Below are 24,342 nucleotides of genomic sequence, written 5' to 3'. Positions count from 1 at the left end.
CCAATCTATGCATGACACTCTCCTTTAATATTCATGCCATGAAAATCTTATAAATTAAAATTTATCTATCATGGGTTGTTCTTTGGGTGGGGTTATTTTCTTCTTATTACATACATTTAAGTGCACACATAAGCATATTTTAAGTTTAATAAATGCACCAACTTGCTATGCTATGTGGCTAAACATTTTCAGTGGTACTTCCACTATATGTGGTGATTTTACACAATCCTACAGACATTCACCCCACTGCCTTGTATCACTTTGCTTTCACATAGCAAGAATAACCATTTTCAGGAGGTCCAGGCTTTTCAGTGATTTTCCTGGGGTTCTCTCTTCCAAAGCAGGAATCCCTATTTCAATACTCCACAAAAACATTTAAAAATAACACTTTTTTCACTTGTTTGTGACAAGAGGTTTTCAGGCCACTGCAAGTGCAGGTTTGTAGTGGAGAACAGGGTCATGATGGTACAGGGCACACCTTAACATCCTCAAAAGACCAATCCCCGAAACACCTTGCTGAAGTAGGTTGTCAGGTTGTCATATACCTGCAGTTATTGAAGTAAACTAGATTGAAAGATCATGCATTAAATGTTAGGCTTAAGGAAAAAATGTCAGATTTAATGCCAATATTCACAATCTCATGAAGGCCCATCAAAGTAGCATTAATGGGTTACAGCTTTTTAACTCTCAATATTTAGGCATCCTATGCATGGCTTAAGTAGTTGCCTTGTTAACTACTGGAAATCCATCCCTTACACACTCTTTTATAGCAATAAAAAAAAGGCAAAAAGCAGTGTAGTGCCTCACACTTGATTTTACAGCGTTTTCCCTCCTCCACTGCCATTAATTTCTACCTACAAAACCATAAAGGAGAAAGCTCACTAAAGCCTCTGTTTTGTCGTTTGGTATTCACCTGTGAGAGCAGAAAGCACAGAAGTGCCCTGCAGAGGGGACAGTGGCACGGACTCGGTGTGGCAGCGCTGGGGCCGAGCGCTGCTGTGCCAGGAGGATGGACAATCCCTCCCTGCTCCCTGCCACACCAGCACAGCAAGGTCCAGACGGGCTGCCAGAGAATTGTTTGCACAAGGTCACTTCCATACACATAAACCCAGCTTTTCTCTTCAGGAAAGTAAATATTAGTGCCTATTATTCACAAACATCAAGTATACAGCACGCCTCATGCAAACGCTGCGTGCATATGGACACCAGATAAGCCACCCACACTCTCTATCTCAGATCCACACACCCTGGCACCGTGCAATCAGCCAAAATGTTCTCCTAGAACAAGATTCATGTTTCACTACCAATATGGTAAATCTTTTTATTCAGAGCTACTCTGTTATTACAGTCAAACAGGCCTGACAGTATCAAAGTTGATCATGGTTCTAATTATAACTTTTAATATGCTGGATTTTATTCATTCCTCCTCCTTTTCAACCTTGATGTTTTATTCCCAGCTATTCAGGGCTTAAGACTCATAAATAAAAAGAGAAGCTTCTGGTTTTTTGAGTATGGATGTTGCTGACTGTTGCCTATTCAGAAGGCAATCTGCACAGAAAGGGTTCAGGGTATAACTATTTAATAGCTCAGAAGCAAATCCCAAGAAGGCAATTACCTAAGGTACCTGCAGCATCCCAAGTGGCTCTAATTAAGCCACTGCAAAAAAATTGCTGAGCTTTAGCTTGTGAAGGATTCAAGGCCATCAATGCCAGGTTGGAAGGGGGCCCTGAACAACCTGGTCTAATGAAAGGTGTCCATGCTCATGGCAGAGCTGGAACCAGATGATCTTTAAGGTCCCTTCCAACCCAAATCATTTTGTGACTCAATAATCAGGAGGTCCCACACCTGAGATGGACAGCAAGCAGATGAGCCAACTGCTCCAAGGTGAGCAAGCAAACCAAGCAGTCTCCACTCAACAGATGAATAAGCTTTCACCAGATTTCCCTTTGGCATTGAGTTTTCCATCTCCCAAGACGACTTTTTCCTTTTTATTTCTGCTACTTCTTCTCCTTCTGAACACTAACACCAACACAGTGCCAAATTTCACTGCTTCCTGAAGCACCAGCCAAATGAACTCACTTCTTTTCATACCTTGTCATGACTTTTTTTTTCCAGGTGCAAGACAGTATGATAAACTGAGGTCCCTTTTTATAATCTCAAAATAAAGGACACCAGCAAACCCTCACTTTGGGTGTTCCTGAGATATGTAGAATTCAAAAACTAGAACTACATCAGATATAAAACAGCTGAGTAGGACAAAATAATGTACCTCAGATGAGGACCTGAGCTGATTATTTGAGCAGGGAAATTATATCCATGTACTTGAGGAAAATGAGCCAGATGAAGCAAATGTTAAGGCAAATACTATAGCATATGTATCTACAAGGCTCCTCCAATGCCAGTGAATAATTCAGCTCAACATTAATATTTTTGGGCATGTGCAAATGCATCCAAGAGTTTCTGCATCTCTTTCTGTATGGCCACTTCCTCACTGAGCCTCTGCTCTGAACCAGGTTTGACTTCTGCAATTACAGAGTCCATAGGGAAAATGCAGCTTCAAGGATTCAGTTCACTATTGCCAAACTGTCTCATCCTCACACAGCTCCCAGGGGGTTCATGTAGAGGAGGACAAAGGTAACAATATTTTACAAGTTGCCAACTTTAATCCTGTGAGGACCTGAACTGTGGCCAGATTTAATCATCTGAAGAATCATCGTGGCCCATTTCCCTGCAGTTCCCCTCCAGCAGCAGTCCCACAGCATCATCCTGCCAATCTGCTACACAAATTCCACTTTAAAAAGCATATAAAAGGACATCATTAGTTAGTCTAAAAACATCTGCAGCAAGTATACAGAAGAAATATTTCTATGAAAACCCACAAAAGAGCATGAAATGAGCACCGAACTGACTTAACATTTAAATATTCTTAACACAAATCAATAAACTTTTTTTCAACACTGCATATCCTCAACTTACTGAAGGCAAAATATTTAAATCCAATAATATATCGCAGTTATGTCAGAGCATTGACTCTGTGATACACAGAACTCCCTGACTTTAATCCAGGATGGTATTTAACATCAACTTCATCTTAAATAAGGCACTCATTTTCAAACTTCAGAGGAATTATTTATGTGCTTAAAAGCAGGCACATGCACGAGCATTTTTCAAAGCTTCCACTCCTGTCCCTCTGCTGTTGGTTATCACTTTCCATTAGGTGTAAGAATTTTTCATAGCAGGCACCAGAAAAATATTAGGAAAGGAGCTACACAGTTTTTAGAGGGAAGCCTGGGTGATGCTCACTTGTCTGATCTTGTATCATTTTTCTGCCCTGTCACCCCCTGACAATTGTGACCCCTGTCACAATTTCCTACCAAATGCATTTGCTCCACATTTCCCTTTCTCTTGGGAGATGCTGCTGTATGAAAGAACACCCATTAGGCAGGTGGCCTGCACAGGGCAGGGTGTGACAAACCCACCCCTCATTCCCCCATCACTAGTGACCATGTCTGTGTGCTCCTGGTGTGCTCCTCACTCTCTCCATGGGGCTGGGCAAGTCTGGCTCATTTCTGGCTCAGCTTGTCCCCTTGAGACTGTGACTTCCTCACAGGCTAAATTTTAGGTACAGGCAGGGAGAGAATCAGTGAAATAAGCCTTCAGTGTGGAAGGGAATGTTACTCCAATCCAAAATCTCCTCTACCAATACATACAGACCCCGGAGGAAGAGCTACAAATATTGGTCAGTTTTGTGTCAAATCAAGTGATTTGCACTCAAACTTGAACTCACACAATTTTAACCAAAGTGGTCACATTGCCAGAAAACATTTTTATAGACAGGAATTTTTTACACTTTTATACAATATAACTTATTATATTACACTAATATATAACATTGCATTTATATGTAATATTACATAGAAAGCATTTTGAAAATAAAGAAAAGGTGTGCTTCTTCTGCCAAACCAAATTAATCCTTGTGGAGAAGTAAAAATAAAAACAACTTCACTGACTTTAGGCTATGCCAAAGCTGTGTTTACTTATATGAAGATTATTACTAGGTTCTGCAATTTACAAGTACAAATTTTACCCAGGAAGGTAAAATTTTTTTCTATGGGAAAAAATACTGCAAAACCAAAATCCACCAGGCTACAGAAAGACTGTGAACTGTTTCCTTCTCCCATTCATTGTTTTTCAGTTTTGCTGCCAATATCATTCAGTATTTCACTTGTTTGTTGACCAGATGGCTGAGTATTTTCAAACAGGAGAAAAAAAAAAAAAAAAAAGCAACCCCATAGCAAATAAGACTTTTTTTCTTTACAATTTTTAACCAAATCTTTGTCAATATTCAAGTTTGGAAATGCTATATGTTTTTATGAATATTGCATTTTGAGGCAAAAAAGGAAAAAGACGAAATTGAGACTGATGACACCTGTAACACCAGAGGGGCATCATGCTTGGCAGGTTTAGCTTGGGAACTTCTGCCTGACTTGCAGCCACTCATCCCAGGATAGGACCAGCCCTTGGTGAGCACTTAACTGCCTTATGTGAAATAACCCTGCTCATTGAACAAAGCAATATCTTAAATCACAGCCTGACAAGAAAAATATGTAACACTGTACACTTATGAGCAAGCCCCATCCAGTATCTGCCTCCTGGGCTGTCTCCAAGCCCACAGAGTCCATTTCCACTGCAAGAATAACTAATAAATAAAACTAAGGAGAAACTAGCAGCCCAAGGCAGCCTGAGCTAAGTAAGTGGTAGAGAAAACACATCTTAGATTTAAGTTGGCCATCAGCTACATTCAGCTTCTGGACCCTTTTCTGTGTCTGTGCCACTAACTCCAGTTAAAATGATCTCCAGCAGCAGTGTCAAGCCAAACCTTGCTCAGTGCACAGTTCTCCTGGAGTCCAGATTTACCCACAGGGCTATGGAAGCTTCTTTAGGCAGCTACAAACCCAAATCTGTTAGCATTTCTGGCAGCTAGAGAGTGCCTGGAGCTGCAAGATTCCCTCCTGCATCCCACCAAGGCCTGGCGAGGGATGAGCTTGGTGTGACAGCAGAAGGCACAGCTTTGTCTGCAGCCCCTTTAAACCCTTTTCCAGGGGCAGGGTGATGTGTTACCATCACAAGGGCTGCATCAGTCAAATCAATCAGCACTGACTCATCAGCCCATGGACTGGGGGAAAGGCAGGAGAGAGAGATCGGGGTTTTGCTCAGGCACAGTTCCTCAGCTGTCCCTTGCTACTGATTGTGCCCACGAGATACGACCCAATCTAGGGCACAAAGAAAGAAATGCATTCATAGGTGGTTTACCTGCCTGGGCCATGCAGCCAGCCTGTAACCACACACATGGGAAGCCATAACAAATCATGCAGCTGCCTTTTTGCAGTGTGAAATTAAATACAGATACAAGGTCTAGCCCATTTGACAAATTACAAACTGATCATTGCAGGCAAGCTTAAATGTGTGTGTCTAGAGATAGACAGATAGACAGACACAGGTATATCCTGCATGTATAATAGAGAAATTTACCCTGGCATTAGCCTGATGTTAATTACTCCCTGGATAGGAAGAGAATCTGCTGTGTGATAATGCAGCTTTGGTAGGAAGCTGCTACAAGGCAAAGCAATAAAAACCTCTTGGCTCACAAACAGCTCTCCAGAACTAAGGACCAAGACTCTGCTCCTGCTGTGTTTCCTGTCTAATTCAGCAGTTCAGAGGCAAAGATTTAGATCCCTTCTCCAGGATAATTAGGTCACTGCAGAGACCTAGCTGCACCACTGTGATGTCCCAGCTTTATCAGAGCACCCTCACCCCTGCAGCTTACAGAGTGCTGCAAAGTGACCTTGTAGCTTGTGTAACAGCTAATGCAACTCACAGTGGAGACTGATTCCACTCATGGGTCCCTATTTTACTTCAGGTAACTAAAAGCTGAGCATCTACCTGGCAAAAGACAGCATCCCTCTGTAGCCAGTGAAAGAAAATGGGCACATTCAGCAGAAAAAAAAGCACTTTCAGGATGATAAATATTTATCTTGAATGGTGATTGTCTCTGCCAGATACTTAGGTCAAGCTAGGTGCCTGACTTGTACAATTAAAAGCAAGATAAGTTCTTTTTACGGTAGAAATGCTGGTTCTGCCTTATGTTGCTTTCACACCATCAGGATCTCATGCTTGGACTATGCATGCATCACTGGAGTAAGGTCTCTTCACACTGATTTTCTGCTGTCCTGAAGAACCATGAGGGTGCTACGTGCTTTCCCAACACAAAACAAGTACCCTGTTATCATCATCCCATGACAAAACTGCCTTTACTCACCTTTACTGCCCAACTGCAGGATTCCTGTGGAGCTCATCCAGAGCTTCTGCTGCAGTGTCCCATGCTGTGCCAGCTGCCATGGGCAAATCTGTGCCAGGGGACACACTGACAGCTCAGGGACCAGAGCTCTTTGGGTCTGTCCTGTTCAGCAGGCTAGAGACTGCCTGTGAGAACAGGTCATTGCCCCAATAATTTATTTCTATTTTTAGCCTGTGTGGTGCCCAATGAGGCACTACTGGGTCCTCCCATCAGACTATCTACAGCATAAATGCTAAATTTAAATAATGTCAAAGTTCGTTAATCAAATTGTACTTTCAGTAACAGTCACATAAAGCCTCCCAAAACCTTGAGTCAGGCATCATTGCTTCCACCCCATCAAATTCATATAACCTATTTAAGTGCCACAGGACCTTAAAACACTATGCAATTTAGCTCCATTTAACTTTACAGATTTTCAAAGTTCACACTTTCAACTCTTCTCTTCAATACTGAGGAGACAACTTAACTTTTCTCCCACCTTTTTCAGTGAAAGCTGTGATTCCTGCATGACCTCATGATGAGGCTTTAAGGAAATCTTTTCCCTTGTTTAGCAAAGCAGTTCAAGAGATTTGCAGGTCAGTATCACAATGGGCAATGCAGCAAACCAGCTGGTTTGTCTGGGATTTTTTAATTTAAAAGCTGGAACTGCAAAGCAATGACTTTTCAGAGGAGCCAGCAAACATTTAAGTAGAGTTGGCTTTAAGTGCTGTTAAAAATACTACAAAACAAAAAGATACAGGAATTGATTGTTTTTGACATTATGCCTCCTCTTAGCTGGGGTGAATGGGAGTGTGATCATTGATCACAGCTATTTCAGTAGCAGTTCAGGGCTCGGTGTTGAACTATTTGTGATACCTGGGCAGTGAAAGGATGGCTTGACTCTCACAGGATGTGTTCCTTTGGTGCAGGATAGAGCAACACCTCTGGATCTACTGCCTCACTGTGCAGAGGCTAACACAGAGAACAGCGGGCTTCCAGCTAAAAAAAGGATAATTCAGAGCCCTTCTGTATCCTATATTCAGCATCAAAACCAGGCATTAATTGACAGTCATCCTGCCAGATCTTCTGGAAGAGGAGAGAGTTGGCCTGGGTTCAGCTGTTACTTGAGCAGCTCTAGGGGAGAGCCACTCTCCGACTAATCAGGACACTTGACATTCATCACAAAGCAAGACAAGCTGCTCATCAGCAGGTCTGCAGGGCAGCTGCTTGTGAGGAAGGTGCAGCATGATAAGCTGAATCATTTCCCACTCCAGTTCTATGGTGCAGCCTTTCCCCAGCATCCCTGAGATGAACATCAGCTCACAGTCCCTCCATGCAAGCATGAATCCTGCCATAAAGAAGTCTGGTTACAGCGCCTCGTTCTTTCCTTTCAAGAGAAGTCTGGGGCTTTTTTTAAATTGGATTAAATAGGAACAAACGAAAGAGAGAAGAAAAGAACTGTCTTGGGAAATCTTTCTTTTCTTCATTTGCTTCAGGGAGCCACAGAGCTGGAGATAAAAAGCAGCTTACCAGAAACAAGCAGCATTTGATCAGCACTGTTGACCTGCCAGCAGGAGGGAGCCATGGATATAAAAGCCTGGGAAAAATCAGCAGTCATCCATTTCTGCTGTACGTCTCTCAAAACACACAGCACCACCCCCTGTGTGTACAACACACGACTGGCCTGTGTGAAGGTCTTCCTCTAAGGAACTTCAGAGAGCAAGTACAAAACCAGAAGGATTTCACACACCACAGGAAACGCTGTGGGAAATTAACACTTTAAGAGTCAACAGCTCAGGTCTAAATCACCTTTACCCTTCAGTTTGCTGCTAGCAGTCACCACCTTGTGCACTTCTGTTTTCTGTGACAGTAGAATCAATTTAGACACTGATTTCTCTACTGTTAAATGTGTACTGTATTTTAACAAGCCAGCAGCAATTATGTTAATGGCATCTTCAGGTTTTTGCACTCCCCATCACTCCTCCCTCTGGCTTGGTTATCTAATGCATTTGAATTTTCTGATCATATTCATTACATTAAAAACACTCTAAGCGTGTTCAGGTCAGTTCCACCCTCAGAGGGAAAGTTCACCCTCTCCCTAAAGCAGGGTTTTTTCATCAAATTGGATTATAAGATTAGCACTAGTAACACACATTGGTAATTATAATATAGAAAATAGCTCTTTTGACTGGGTTGACCCTGCTAACTGGAAGAGGGACAGGGATCTGCCCACACTCATGGACTGGCTCATCTTGTTTACAGGAATATCTTCTCCTGAGGCTCCTGTTCTTGGCAGGGTGGGCATAGCCTTTTACCCAATCCCAAATACCCTGAGCCACTTGCCTGGGGATTATCCCTGGAAAATATTTGTACCTCTAAGGTGGAACAAAATATAACTAAGTAAAAACTGAGCTCTCCAGCATTTTCACCACCAGGTAAAAGTTCCTATCACTTTTTGTAGGTACTTTCCAATAGTCTTCAAGTCTCACCATAGACTTCAAGTCTCACCATAGACTTCAAGTCTCTCCTCTGTTGTGTGTTGTATTTCTTAACCACAAAACATGAACAGGTAAGAGAGGTTAATCCCATATCAATGGGATGAGTGATTTGTTTTCTCTTTGTAGCAGTAAAAACTCAATGTCAAAGGCAATTTCTAGTTGGGAATACAGCATCATCTGGAATTACTATTTTTTTCATTGAAAACATGTCCTTCAGCCAGAAAATACCCCTTTCCTAGCAGGAAAAAGTCAAAGCACACCATAGAGCAACAATCCAGTTCTTTCACACCTTTAACACACAGCTCTTGTTTTCTTCTTTCTACATCAAAAAATAAAATCCCCTTGCCATTATCTCAGTGTAAATCCAGGCTAGCTCTATCCCACCAAAATTTTATGTTCTAGAAATAAAGAAGACCAGACTTGTGCCCTTGAGTAGGTCCCAAAGCCTCCTGTACCACTTCTATCACAGCAGAACCTAACCACTGACTGAGTCATCTCTGCTACTCTTCCAGCTGAACCCTCACCCTTTTCTTTTGGTTTTGTTTTGGTTTTTTTCCCCTTTGGCAGGTGAAGTTGCAGCCAAAGCAGCGTTAGTTGTGACTCAGCACAGTGACAGGATCATCAGCACCAAGGCAGAAGAGCCAGCAGCTCAGCTGCACATGTCGTCCTAGATCATCCTAAATCAGCTCTGAGCCCATGTCCCAAGTGCACAGCAATTACTGTCTGGCACTATTTATCAAAGAGAGTATCACAATGCTTGTGAAACAAGGTCATTATGAGACTTAGATAATGTTTTGCAATTGAAAGGGGCTTGTTTGTTTGTTTGCTTTAAAATATGGTTGTTAAAAAAAGGGGAGGTTTATCTACTTCTCTCCTTCAAAACCAGAGGGTTTTGTTTTCAAAAGACTGAAAACCAAACTGATCCCAGTACCAGCAATCAAAATCTAAACACACTTTCAGGTCCAGGGTAAGACCTACGGTATTACCAAGGGGTAGTGAGCAGAACACTCTTTTCCAAGTGGGTGTAAGAGTTAGAGAAGATACAGCCATGCTGGATAACAACATGGGACCTTCACAGCAGCAGCCCCTAGAAAAACCTTGGCACCAGCTGGGAGACATGTGGGATCTGTTCCCAAACACTGTTTCTTTCCTATCTCAAGTATGAGGCATTCAAGGCTACTTTTCTTTTTACCAGCCCTTATCTGTCCTTCTCAAACTCATTTTTTTTTCTACTTAGTTGGTGCTTAGCATTTCCTTCAGCAGGTGTTGACAGCAATGTACCATATGACACAGGGAAGCCTGCAGTGATGGCATCTCCCTGCCGCCCACAGCCTGAGCCCTGCAGGTCTGAGAGCCCCTGGCTCTGCCCCACGGTGGCTGCAGGCAGTGGGAGCTCTGCCAACACCTTCAGCACAGGGTCAGGCTCACAGAAAAGGTTCCCTTTGAGTGATTCCAGCATTTCTGACCCAGGTCATCACCTGCCATAAAGCAACACACAGTACTGCCAAAGCCTCCCCAACCAACACCTGGTGGAAAACATGGCCTAGACGAGGCAGCTGACAGCCCAAATCCCTGCAAAAATCCATCCTGGCCCCTGGCTGGCTGGCTGTCCTGACTCCAAAATGCACGGATGTGTCAGGAATCCCAGCACAGGTCCCACTCTCACTCAACATCAGCCTATGAAGAAAAGAGAAATTAAAATCATGGCCTTCTTTATAAATGATAAATCTCACCCTGAGTGATTCAGCGATACTTGATGGTGGGAGAAATGCAATCTTGTGTTGGTTTAATGGCTACTACTCTTTTGAGTTTATGGTCTGTTACAGCAGTTTCCACTGTGACTAATTCTCTCATCCTTGAATCATTACAACCATGGCTCACTATCCAGTTTTTATGCCAGCATCTGTCTTCCTTCCCAGGTTTTCATTTCTGACACCTCACCAGTCTCTCCTGAGCTTTCCCCCACCTTGGTCTGCTGTGTGCTTTCTGCTCTGGTACCTGTGTTTTAGCATCTGTCTCCTCACCTTTTGTTCATGTGTTTCCACTCCATCGACTTCATTGTCAGCAGTTTTGTAGTCTGTTTCTTGCTCCTCTTTCCTCATCTTTATGACCCTTCAACACCATGGAAAATGGGAGCTGTACATTTTTCTTTCCCATACAAACTCCATGTAGCAAGACGTGAAAGAAATAAAATGGTCTGTATTGGAATCTTTCCATAGCCTCTTCTGCTGACTATGAATCATTCATAGATCAAGTGTCTAATATCTTTCAAGGTGGTTAGAAATTAAGGAATACAACATTGGATCATCCCAGCAGCTGGCATAGCTAGCACCTGCTCTGTTGCCAAAACAGCAAATGCAGATGCTTCAGAGAAAAGGACAAGGGTACCAATAAGGGGCAGCAAGGAAACCAACTTAGGAGAGTTCCTTGCTAAATAAACTAATCCCTTCAGAGATTTTAAAGCCAACAGAGACTAAATGAATCTCAGAGATCAAATAGTTGTATTTGATCAACCCAAAGGTTGTTTATGGCCATGTAAAAATAAAAAGTTATTACCTTTCAACAATAAAAACATTTAGCCTTTCAAGTGCACAAAAATCCTTGTTATTTCTACCTTATCCAATAGATTTGCATCTCATTAATTTTCTCCATCCCATGCATTAATGCACTTTCTTCTTTTTCTTGCTCTGTCAAGTTACTCCCTCCTTACCTAGACAGCCCCACCCCTCGCTGTGATCACTGTGTGCTCATTAACCAGCTTTAGAACAAACACAGTGTTCACGGTTCCTGAGTACTAATGATAGGGCACAAAACCACTCTGACAGGTTTTATTCTTTTCTTTTTCTTTTAATCACCCACCCAAACTGTTTTACCATCAGCACATGCGCTGCCTCTACAGAGCCTTCTGCAAAGACTCCAAACCTCCTCCCAAGCAGGTACAGCTCTCATTCAACACACGAGTGTTTCAGATACTCAGTCTGCCAGCAGACATCTCTGCTACTCCTGCCACGTGTACTTGGTGACAGGCCTGCTGGTTTATGTAACACCTTTCCAAGACTGACACATCTCCTCTCCATCCTTCAGATGCAAAAACAGAATTTCACCTTGCTTCCCACGCTGCTTAGCTCCGTACCTAATATCCTGATTTAACATACTAATATACTCAAAATACTTCACACTTCGCTTAGACATATTCCATTTTTTAACCTTTTCTCATCATGAGAATTGGCACTATTGCAACACACCAAATCCACTTTACTTGACCTAAGTTCATGCTTCCCCTTTATTCTTAAAACTTCTTTGCCTTTCCCTTGCAAGTGATTTTATAAAAGAGTCTCATTTTCCAAGAACATTTCTCATATTGTTTTTGCCTTTTCCATAAGCATTCTAGCAGACTAGTGCTAAAATGCCTTCCCTTAAGAAAGCATTTAGCATTACCTTTTAATTTACATGTCTACTGAAACAGCAGGTAAACCATGCAATGTATCAGAATCACATTTATTATCAATGTCAAAGACATGTCTCAATCTGCATAGTAACTGAGAGTCTAATGGGAGTATGAAAGAAAACATCTTTCCCAGCAGGACACTCTGTATCTCTCTTTGAAAGCAATTTGACTGAATGGGAATTAAGAGAAGAGTCACTCGGTGAGTTCAATTTTTTTCATTATTATTTCAAAAACAACACAGGGAAAGGAAAGATGAAATGAAGTAAAGACCCATTTAGGCTGAGTATCAAATGTCCTAAAAGCAAAATCTGCTCAGATTTGAGTGAATCTCTAAGGGGAAGCTGAAGAAGACCCATTCAGTTGAAAAGTGTAGAAAAGAAAAAGTACCAAACACTGGAACATAAGATGTAACAACCATTGTCCCTGCAGCAGCAGGGGCACTGGCATGAATACCTCATTACTTCCAACATAACAGCTTAATGTGTATTTAATGGCAGTGAAAAGCATGGGTGTCATCAATTCCACTCAAAGTCATAATTTATGCAACACATGAAACATTTGCATGAGTACCCTGATCATCACCGGCATGGCAGAAAGAATTCACCGAGCACTTATTCTTCTACCACTGTCCTAATTCGAGCTGCCAAGTCACCAGAGGCACAGTGATGGCTGTACACAGGGTACAGTGATGTCTTTCCCCAGGTTCTGGACCCCAGCCATCCAAACTGAACCTGTCTCCATCTCTTGGAGATGCAGGAATCACCTCTAAATTTACTGCTGGCATTGGAGAGCTCAGGGAGCGGTCACAATCTGAATGACCATCACAGCCTGGACTGAACACTGTTGTGACTGAAGTTTATGGCTGTATCACTCCAAAAAGTCAAAGGAACGTTGATTCAAGCTGCTTGGTACCTTTGGCTTGAAGCACAAACACACCCCTCCTAAATCCAGTGTGCTGAACTACTACGCTCCCTGATGAATGAAGTCAATGACAAAAAGGTTTCTGGAAAGTGACATTGCTAGACATTATTATTTTACTACCTATGTAATCAGAGCACCAAGGAGCCTCAGGCACAGCCAGAGATCCCACTGCTCCAAGTGTTATGCCAGTACAGAAATCTCACAAACCACCAGATATCTGTATTTGTCATTAGTGAGGGAACAAAATAATAAGTTGTCAAGGAAGGAGTGGGGAAAGTGCTGCTAAAGAAGGATCCCCTATAGATTGAAAATGAACCACCTGTCAGTACATTAAGCCTTGTGCTTCTCAGACTTTTTGGATATAAAACAAAAGATATTTACCAAGTCTTTAAAGGAATGCAATATCCTCTGATAGTCTGTGCTTTCTTATGGCACAACTTAATCCCTGGGTCTGCCCAAATCAGAGTCAATCTCATCAGGAGCTGAGGTGTTTTTAATGCCAATACACCCAGGTCACTCAAATCAGACTGAAATAGGGCAAATAGCAAAGTTTTGAGACAAAACTATTAACTTCTAGTCTTCTCTTTTGTAAAGCAGTTCATCTGCTATCCTGCTCTTTTTTTATTTCCCTTCTGTCTCCATCCAGACATGTTTGTAATCACATTTCCTGAGACACACATTTTCATGGCTGCATACACCCCAGAACAAGTAACACACAGCTTTTTAACCATGTGAGTGAGGGCTGTCTCTGTTTCAAAGAGCATTCAAGTCAAGTAAAACAACGTTGTTAGCCTCTCTGAAAAGAAACCAGAAGCACATAGGTCCAGCTATAAAGGGGTACAGGATTGGGCTGCAGAGGGAATTTGCACTCCTAAAGCCCAGTGCAAGCTCTACACTTTTGGTACCACTGCACGGGTTCAGCTCTCACCTTTAACCATCTGCAGAGGTTCATTTTTTTGAAGCAAAGACTTTAGGATGAAAACAGCTCTAAAAGTACCTGTTTCCCTTCACTAGCTGAAAAGGGAGATAGGTAATTTAAAGAAGGTGGCTGCAAAAATTCCTCACTCTGAGAATGACTAACATTTAGGAAAAACATGCCATGAGAATGATCAACATTTAGGAGAAACATGCCCAAAACAGACACTGATTTGCCAGACATCACCTCTCCCTACTGCAAGATTTCCCACGCTAGACTAGCACTGAACTCTGCTGCTTGGAAGACAACAAGGAAATTTCATAGGCAAAAAGAGAATATTCCCCAGGTCAGAAATGCTGTCTTTCATCACAGAAAGGAGACGTGGTATTCTGCACCCCCAGCCAAGGAGGTGCCACACTGCAATTGCCTCCAAGCATGGATCAGGACCCTTCACCAGCCCAGTGCTCCCAGCTGGCCGCAGAAACCCACGCCCACCCACCCTGAGAATGTACAAATTTGTTCTTGCTGAACGCTGCAACTGGAGGAGTGGGGAAGCTCTGGCCCCACAGCATCCTCGGATAGGAGAGGTTAGAAGGAAGAGAACTGACGGTTGTTAACCCATTTACAGGTTTCTGCCTGCCTGAATAGAGCTCCAGCCACCTAGACCTGTTTGGGATGGTGACACCCAGCCTCCTCACCTCTACTGCTGGTTTAAAACACAGGAAAGACCCACTTGCTTTTTAACAGCAGCAGAGAGGATTTCCCTGCATGTAGGAGTAAGGCTGGAAACCCTGGAAAATATCTTCATGAAGCCCAGGTCCCTTCCCCGGAAAACCTCAGGGGCCACCCGGGGCTGAGCATCCCTGCCCGGCCGCCCCAGCCCCGCATCCCGCACAGCTGTGCGGAGCGTCCCTGCTCCCAGCACACCGAGTCCCTCCAGCTTCGGGTTCTTACAGCAGTAGAGGGCCAGAAAGTTTCTGTCCCCGTGTCACACGCACGGCTCAGCCCCGGACACACCGAGCTGACACCGGCAGGGCGGGACAGCTTCACACACCATCCCTCCTTCACTCTCCACCTTTGCGCTGATTCGACACGGTATTTAGAAAAACAGAGACGCCGGCCGAGCCCCTTCGTTTTGAGGGGGACTCTACTATTTCCATGCACCGAAGGGAGCAGCGATCACCACGGGCAAGGGCAGCTCTCGAAGGGGAGCCGCGCCACTCGTGCTGCGGGGGGCTCGGCCGCCCCAGAGCCCGCACCGGCGGAGGGTCCTTCCCCTGGGTCTGACCCCTCTACCACCCCCCGGACAGCTCTGGGGGAGCCTGCAATAGCCAGCAACTCCACCTTGCTGGGATGCCACCTTCCTCCCGAGCCGGTGCTTACCCCCACCCGCCTTTACGGATGGGGAAAACCCGAAGAGGAGGAGGAAAATCTCACCTCCTCGCAGGGCGGCAGCTGCAGGGCGGCCGCCTGCCAGCCCAGCAGCCAGCAGCACACCCAGGCTCTGCCCGGGTACCCCCGCTCCGCTCCGGCCCGCCGCATCCTCAGCATCCTCAGCAGCAGCATCTTCCTCCTCCTCCTCCTCCTCCTCCTCCTCCTCCCCCGCCGCGGAGCGCCCGCGCACCCCTTGCCGGGGGTGGGGGATGCTGCTGGGGATCACCGCGCCCTGCTCCTGCCGGACACCTGCGAGCCCCGGCCGCGGGCTGCCCCTGGCCCTGCGCCCCGCCTGCAGCCGGGCATAACCCCGGGGCTGTCGGACACAGTGGCCCCGGCGGCCGCCCCGGCAGCCGGCACCGCCAGAGCCGGGAGGAGGGGCCGGCAGCGGGGGGAGGAGGAGGAGGAGCGGGAGGGGGAGGAAGGCTAGCAGCGCAGGCGCACGCTGCCGAGGCCGGTCCAGCCCCGGCGTGGCGAAGGGAGCGCTGAGCATCCTCCGGCTGCGTCTCACCGGCTCCAAAACCTCCGCGGCGGGGGCGGTAGCGGGGCCGAAACCCGCAGGCACCGCCGGCAGCCCCGGCCCTGCTGGGGAGCACGGCAGCACCCCACGCCTGGAACCTCCGTTTCCATAGGCTCCGGGATGGGAGCGGCGCTGTGGGATGGAATCCCTCCTTCCCCAGCCCTGCCGTGGGATGCTGGCCTGCATTCCCCGCCGTCTCCCTCCTGACTGCTGGCACCCCTCTCCCTGTCCATGGCAGCACGGGCTGCCTGCACCCATCATCCTGCTCCTCGGACGCCAAGGATGCTCCGTGTCCCCCCAAAGGCGGGATCCCAGCAGGCAGGATATGCGCTGGACCGCTCAGCTCATGGCCAGAGCAGGGCAGTAACCTGCTCGGTGACATGGGAAAGCAGCTTATTCGTGGCCTGACCCAAATTATTCTTATCCCCCAGAATTATGCACATTTCTCCCTCGGTGGTTGCCGTTCAGTCTGAATATTATCTCCTGTTTCCCAGCAATGTCCATCTACTCATTCCTAATGAAGTGTGTGACTGCCTCAGCACCAATGTTCCTCTGCCTCCCTGGCATCTCTGGGGTTGGCCCTGCTCGCTTTCCTGCTCCCTCCTGGATCTTCCTTTCTGCCTCCTCTGATCTAACTAGCAAACCCCAGCACAGGGCTTCCCACGGCTAGCACAAGATGTTCCTGTCCTTATTGATCCACTTTTCAGACTCCAACACATAGCCCCTTTTTTTTTTCCTTTTCTTTCAATTAATGGAGTGACCTTTTTTTTTGGTAATTTTACTGCAGTTCCTGCTCACCGTGATTCAGGTTTGACTCAGCTTTTATTCCCTTCATGAAAAGAGATGGGGATGTAAGGGCAGAGTCAGATCTTTGAGTCATGCACGCCCTCTGTCCATCCCTGGCTGGTGTCATTGCTGTGACCATACACTAACACAAAAATGGTTCCATTTGCTCATTTATGTCATTTGAGAGCCTTTCTGGAGCAGGAAGGGAGCTCTGAGATACTCTGCTAACAGAGACAAGTTTGCAATTTCCCTTTGTTCTTGTACAGAGCCTTGCTCTGATTTTAGCTCCAGCTGGAGGAAGGAAAGTGGGTTATTGTGCTTCCATCAAAGGCCCCATCACTTACCAGGGTGCCAAATAAAGCACCTTGTGTAATCAGTTACAGGAAAAAAAATCTAATTATCTTTCCAGAAAAAGTGGAAAACAGGATAGAAACCCTGCTGCTGCTTTATGTTTTGTGCTTCTGCACTGGGTAGGTCACAAGGTTGGTCCCAGGGATTTGTTGCTCACCTTAACTGCAGGACAAAAAATCCAATGTCTGAGGAGCACTGATTTCAGCTGGAGCAGTATTTCTCTTCACCTTTGGTAAAATAAAGCACACAAAACTGCAGGCACCCCCAGGCATGCAGCAAGGGACTCACTCTGAAAGTATATGGGAAAAAATATATTGGTTGGATACAGCATGCCTTTCATGCAAGGAAAATGGGTACAAAGTCAACTTGCAGAAAAGTGCACTTCTTGCTCTAGGTGCTGACCTCGAGTAAGAATTCAGAGTGGGAGTTCTGGGGGGCTGCTGGCAGAATTGCTCTCTGCAGTGTGGGGTTACTGCTGCTGATTCCCAGGGACCCTCCAGGAGGCAACAGGGCCAGCAAGAATCAGTTCAGGTGAGCAGAACTTCCATACAGAGCAGGGATGGCTGAGAAAAGGGAGTACCAGTGTGCTTTGTCAGCTGCTCTGTCATCTTTCTGCATCACTAAATTATTTGACCTTAAAACTCAGAGAGGGGCAAAGTCAATTTACAAGTAAAAGTCTACATACCCTTCTTCAGGACTCACTGTATGTTACCAAAGCTTTTCTACTGTCCTCTGGGGGACTTGCTGTCTTCCTAGCAAGAAAAATCACTGGGATCTGAGATTATTTTTTTGTCTTACTTTATGTTTCCAAATGGCACAAGGTCCAGAAATTACTCGATCTTTAAAAGCAATATCTCACTTTGGTTGCTGTGCTATTTGAACAGGATCTGAAATGTCTGTGATATTAAATCCTGAAGATCTTACCTGAAAGCAGGATGGCAAAAATTCTGCAGAGCATAGTAAGCATGTGGCCAGCAGAAAACAAAAAGGATACTGTTTAAAAAAATAATGAGCTTAGGCAGACATGAACAAATGAAGTAGAGGAAAGCAGCATGTGATTTGAGACATATTGTGTAACTTTAATATAAAAAAAAAGTAGCACCTATATATAAGACAACAGAGATAAAAGAGTTTTAAATCTAGTAAGAACAGATAGCAGGACATGAAACACAGTTTTGAGATCTGTATCTGAAATGCTGACCTAATATTTTGAGTCTAGTGAGGAGATACAAAAGTAATTCAGAAGATTTATGCAATCTCACTTAGAAACAATTGCCCAGCTCAACTAAAGTACAAAAGAAAAAGAAGGGAAAAAAGCAAAGTAGTGAGTAATAATTTACACTGTAATGTGTTTCAAGCTTCATCTCCCCTATTGCCTGAATTTTATTGTGCATCAGCCTGGTATAAGTTAAAGATGTAAAAGTGTACCTTTATACTGCTATTCTAAGTTGTGTCCAGAAGAAAAAAACAACAGCTTGCAGGCATTTAGGATCCAGATCTGTAAACAGTTCTTCCTGACACCATCAAGATGCTGAAAGCTTATCATGGACTTTTATGTTTGCAAAGCTCAAGCCATAGGTTTTCCTGGTAGCCACTGAGCTGGGGCAGGGAAAGGGCCATATGTCACTAGTGTTAATGACACCAAGTGAAAGGGAAAATTAAATGGCTGCCAGCTACTGTTTGGATGACAGCAATTAGTAACTACACTAGGGATTAGTCAGGTCTGTAGGCTGACAGTGGCTTTAGTGGGAATACCTCACAGAGTAAATGAAGCTATTAACCCTTTTCTGCTCTGCCCGTTTCTGGTGAAATCGCCTTAAAGCCTGCACACACATTTCACTGCAACTTTTGGAAAAACTAACCAACATAAAGCAATTTCATGGAGTTTCTTCACTGAAACTCATTTTCTAGCATTTCTGACTGTCCATGTGGTTAAAGTTTGTGATTGCTCTACAAGAGTAGCTGCTTTCCCACAGAAGGTAACATTCCTTTAGCTTGCTAACATGTCCATCTGTGAGCTCTACTGCAGTATGACCTGCTCAGACTTCCTATTTTTCTTCTGAACCATGTATTTTCCAATATAACATGCTCAACTGTGTACTTTCCATGAGGGAATACTTCATCTGAAGCAAAAATTATCACTCTTTCAAGACACTGTGTCATCCTGGTGCTTCTCTGAGTGCAGTTCAAGAAAGCCTTAAAATATGTGCTTGCTCCTACAAATGCTCTTACTTCTAGACTTCCAAATTTTTCAAGCTCTTAGGAAATTCAAGATACATAGCAATACTTAAAGAATGTTTATACCCAGGCCTCTAGTTCAGCTCTGACCTACTTAGACGTCACTTATACTTTCAAGTTATTCAAGGACCATCATGAGTCCATCCCAGAATAATCTGGAGAACCCAGCTGAGAAAGCTGATGTGATGGCTAAGCAGTCACTGTAAAAAATGGATGGCATTTGCAGTGAGATCTCTCTCAGGTTCTCCTGTAGCCCACAGAAGAACCCAATGCTGGGATTCACCTCCCTTAACTTTGTCACCCACAGCCCATAGGGCTTTGGGAGTGCTATTCACCCTCCCCTAAAAAATAAGTTATAAACACATCAGAAACCTTTTTCTAAAGGGTACCTGACAGCACCCAGAAATGAAAATGAAGGTAGCCTTCATCAGACATGGCTTGAATTATTTATTTGAGGAGGAGTTTAATGTCTTTTCTCTCCATTAACTGTACAGGTAGTTCTGATATAGGCACCTATACATGGTGCAATGAAGCCCACTCTAAATAATTTTCTGCTGTCTAGTGAGTGTCCTCTCCAAACATCCTTCAGCTTTGGGGGTGTATGAACTGGTACATGTCTGACTGGCTTATGCTCTACCCTCAGCCCCACCTGCATCCAAAGCAGAGCCCAGCACAGGGAAAGCAGCGCGGCACAAGGGAGGCTGCTGGGCTGTGTGATCCAGTTGTGAAGATTTGTCACATAGCTGTAGCCTCCTGGTGTACAGCCACACCTGAAAAACAATGAAATAAGGCTTCCTGGATAGAGAAAAGCCAGGATCAGCTTGTACTGCTTTTTCATAATTCCCACTCTGATATGTAACATTCAGGATTTATCCCTTTCTCTCCTTTGCTCCTCAATGCTGTATTTTTGCCTCTTCTCCCAAGAGATGTTTAAAGTGCCTGTATTTTGCTCTTCTAGCAAATTTCATCTTTTGGATCCACTTTAAACCTCTTGGAGCCTTCCATTTGTGATTTCTTTGTTCATCCTTTCTCTCATCGTGACTTTAGTTGAATTTTCCTGTAAATCTTCCTCTTGGCTTGGTACTAGAACAGCTCCTTGAATACATATAATTTAATATGAGCTGTGCAAAGGTAAGACATAAAAGACCCAAAGCACTTCTGCACCATTTCTATCCACAGGCCTGGAGAAGAGAGGTTAGAGATATAATCTGCCTTGCTCAAATCTGAATCACAAGAAATTCATCTGTAAGAGAGGATTTCCTTTGCTTTTGAGATAGCCATGATTTGATAGCTCTTTGTTTTCTAAACTAAGGGGAAAATACTAATTTTCAGTTTTATAATGTATAGACCTTCTGATTCTTCTCCCTGTCATATACAGGATAAAAAGAGATGATCACTGCATTAAAATCAGTTAGCATGTTTGTTTTGATTAAGAAGGAATAGCAAGGGTAAATATTTTCAAGACAGCTGGGGACAGACAGCAGGATCAGCATCCAAAGCCATTTACTGCTGCTATTAGGGTTTCTTAGCCATTCATCCACAGGCATCTTTTCCCAGCAGACCTATTTGGGTATTATATCTGGGTATATATCTACTACTGGGCAGCAAGAGGGCTTTGGGTAATGATGATTTTGACTTTGCATGCAAAATCGAGCCTCATTAGAGGACTCTCAGGGACCCGTGGTGGCATGGTTATGTCCAAAGAGGACATGCCATATGGGCTGGGGGGACTGGGTGAGCGATCTGAAAAGTAATGCAGTGTAAAATGTTAGAAAGCTAAAATTTATATGTTCTGTCTATGTTGATTAGGCGTGTGAACTAAGGAGGAATGACAAGGACTAAATTGCTTTCTTCAGAGGAGAACAGTTACTTGGTAAACTTTTTATCCACCTCAGCAGTGATGACAGGTATATTGAGGCTGATCATATCCACTCTAAGCTGGCAAGGGCTCTGCAGATGCACTCTAGGCTCTAGGAAAGAGCAGAAAGCAGAGCAGCCTCCACACAGTGCTGTATTTCTGACCGAGGAGTCCCTATGCTGCTCAACTTCTCCAGTCACCATTTGTCCCTTGTACCACCACCAGAGTGTCAGGGGCCACTGTCCCACAGTGCAGTGAGAACTCCCTCTCCCACCTACCCTATCAGAAACATCTTCCTTTTCAAGGAGAAGAAAAATTGAAACATCACAAGGCTTTTGCACAGTCCAATCAGAAAATTTTTAAAGGTCCCTTCCAACCCAAACCATTTTATGATTTTATGATACTGTTCTCTGGGAGGAAACAGGGCTCATATTTTCTATTGACCTGCATGATCCTGATGGAAGTTTTGTGATTAAAACACTGCATTTTCAGTGGTCTCTAAAACATTTTCCTGCTTCCTCTGAATCAATGACAGTATCTCCTCATTCTTCAAAGAAAACAATACCAAGCACTCCCAGGGACATCAATGGGAGACATCCTGATTCAACATTAAAATGCTTTGAAAGTCCCACCTGTTTAATAAACAGGGATTTTTGTAGATAGGACATATTTTATCACCCTATTATTGCTGTGGTTGGTAGCAAAAATGAATTGAGCTGACACTGCTGATAGCACTGACACATGCAATGGTAGCAAATGACTGCAACTCAGTATTAACAACAGTATTGATTTTCTGCTCCCAAGAGAGCCATTGTAAACTTTCAAACTCCAGTTTTTCCAAATAAAAAGCACACAACTAAATGTCAGAGATTGTAACAAAGTCATTTTAGTAGAAGCCAGTGGTGTAATTCATCATGTGAGAAGACTGACTCTGATCTCAGGTATCTGGGTGTGAAATTGTGCTGGCCCTACGCAAGCACATGACAGAAATATGACTTTCCAAAGTGGCTTCAAGGTGATGCTGTGACCAAGCAGCCTGATCTACCCCAACAGGCTGATCTTCATGGGAATGCAGAGTCCCATCTCCATTTCTGGGGCTTCAGTTGTAAGGAGGCTGAAGAAGCAACACACAACATTCATTTCAGTCCTAATCATAGAATTGTAGAATGGTTTGGGTTGTAAAGATCATCCAGTTCCAGCCCCCCTGCCACGGGCAGGGATGTCACCCACTAGATCAAGCTGCTCCTGTGGGTAAGGATCAATGTAAGGCAAAGCAGGGCATGTGCTGTTAGATGATTTTGCAGCTGTGACAGGGAAAGCTTAAAATGCTCAGTGCTCTTAGCAGCTTTCTTGGCACCTGGGAACCTTTTGTGTCTGTCCATCCTCAGCAGTCCTGGAAGCAATAAATGCCCTCAAACGTGTGTGCTAATGCAAAAACCTTTGTAATGAGCTCCTCTTCTCTGTGCTGGTTATTGCAATTAGATGAGCACATCCAACTGTCACATGCATCATCTGTTTGAGAAGTTATTTTATCCTAACACGGAGACAGTCACCGCTAGGCTCTCTGTAGTTCAGCTCTGGATGAGTCACGGTGCATTTACCCAGTGCACTGGGCTTGATTATGATTAATTTCTGAAAACAATTTCTGCAGCCATTCAGGTGCCTGTGTGCTCAAAAATAAACGTTGTGTAAACTCTTTGTCTGTCTTGCTGAGTTTACAGCCTCCCTCTCCTAAAACTCCCACACATTTTTCATTCATTAGATCCAGCTCACTCTATTGATCTTCATAGAAAAAGAACAAGGTGTGGGGCCAAACCCATCAGAGGAGCAGCACCCCACTCCTGGGGGCTTTTTCCCCTTGCTGAGAGGGAGGACCACTTGTCTGGGGAAAAGGAAGCACAGATCTGGAGGACAGCTGGGCTTTGCATGGTTTTCTGCAGGAGGAGGGAGCAGACCTGTACATTTCACATCAGCTCTGTCCCCACTTCCATGAAATGCCTCAGAGTCAGCCTTGGTTGCTCCCTGTGTGGTTTCAGGATGAATTGTCTTTTAAAGCAGGTGCTCTGAGTCCTATAAAGAGTATTATAGCATCATTAGGAGTATAACCTGTTTCCCTCACAAGGAATATTCACATGGAACATGGCAGTATTTGAACAAGGAATATACCTTTATCTGCACGTTTGCTTCTCCAGCTCTCTCAAGATGACGTTGTTTTGACACAAAGTCTCAGTTTGATTTGCTCCACAAAAATCCCAATTGCTCTGTCAGCACCTTTAAATTTGGTAACAGACTGCAGCCTTCAAAATCCACAAAGGTAAATTTGCAATTTAAGGGGTGAGGTGATTTATTGCACTATAAATAGCTCGCTGCATTTACATGCTAGTGTTGAAGTGGCACTAAGCTAAGTAGAATACTTGTAAATGTAATTTTTATGCTTTATTAATTGTTCCCTCATGAATTTGCTTTCCTTTCTGGGGTTATGCTTGTGTCTGAATTTCTCCCCCTCTTTAAAACCACTGATTAACTTACTACCTTACCCAAATGTAGTAATTCATTCCATTTTCCCCAACACCTTTCCCAATGCCCCCTTTCCCTACAAACTCACCTGAAAGGAACTTTTTTTAATTAAAGGTCTGTGAGGCACTCTGGTTCATCTTAAATCCCGCTTTCTGAGTAGAGATTCCACTCATGTGCAAGCCACTGCTTATGAAGATGCAGAACAGCACTGTAGGGGTGAGTCCCTGAGAGAGAGCTGAGTGTGATGGTAAAACAAGAGCTCCAGGGATGTGTTTCCACTCAAATCACTGCCACTGACTCATCCCAGATAAAATTTATTCTTTTGCAGAATGTCACCTCAAAACTTACACCTTAGTTCAAGGCTTGCTGTGGCTTTTGTTGTCTCAGGGAACCACTTTTTATTTATTTTTTTTAATGCCTTTCTCTGTAAATTAGTATTTAATCTTGAGATGTTTGGATGGAAAGGACTTACAGCAGGACAGAAGGGGTTTGTCTGCCAGCTGATTATGGCCAAAAAC

The 24,342-nt window shown here is 44.1% G+C and overlaps 1 protein-coding gene across 1 annotated transcript in view; it reads right to left on the bottom strand.

Annotated features, from left to right (window-relative positions):
- Positions 1–15,682, bottom strand: part of ELAPOR2 (endosome-lysosome associated apoptosis and autophagy regulator family member 2) — a 92,662-nt gene extending 76,980 nt beyond the window's left edge. The window contains exon 1 of the mRNA XM_015629204.3: positions 15,558–15,682. Within this exon, the coding sequence (XP_015484690.1) occupies positions 15,558–15,671 (114 nt within the window). The 5' untranslated portion in view covers positions 15,672–15,682. The remainder of the gene's footprint in view (positions 1–15,557) is intronic.
- Between the last annotated feature and the right edge of the window lie 8,660 nt (positions 15,683–24,342).

Source organism: Parus major, chromosome 1A (assembly GCF_001522545.3).
Source record: "Parus major isolate Abel chromosome 1A, Parus_major1.1, whole genome shotgun sequence".
In the NCBI taxonomy this organism is placed as follows: domain Eukaryota; kingdom Metazoa; phylum Chordata; class Aves; order Passeriformes; family Paridae; genus Parus; species Parus major.
Note: the sequence above shows the minus strand (reverse complement) of the source record. Positions and strands in the feature narration are given on the sequence as shown.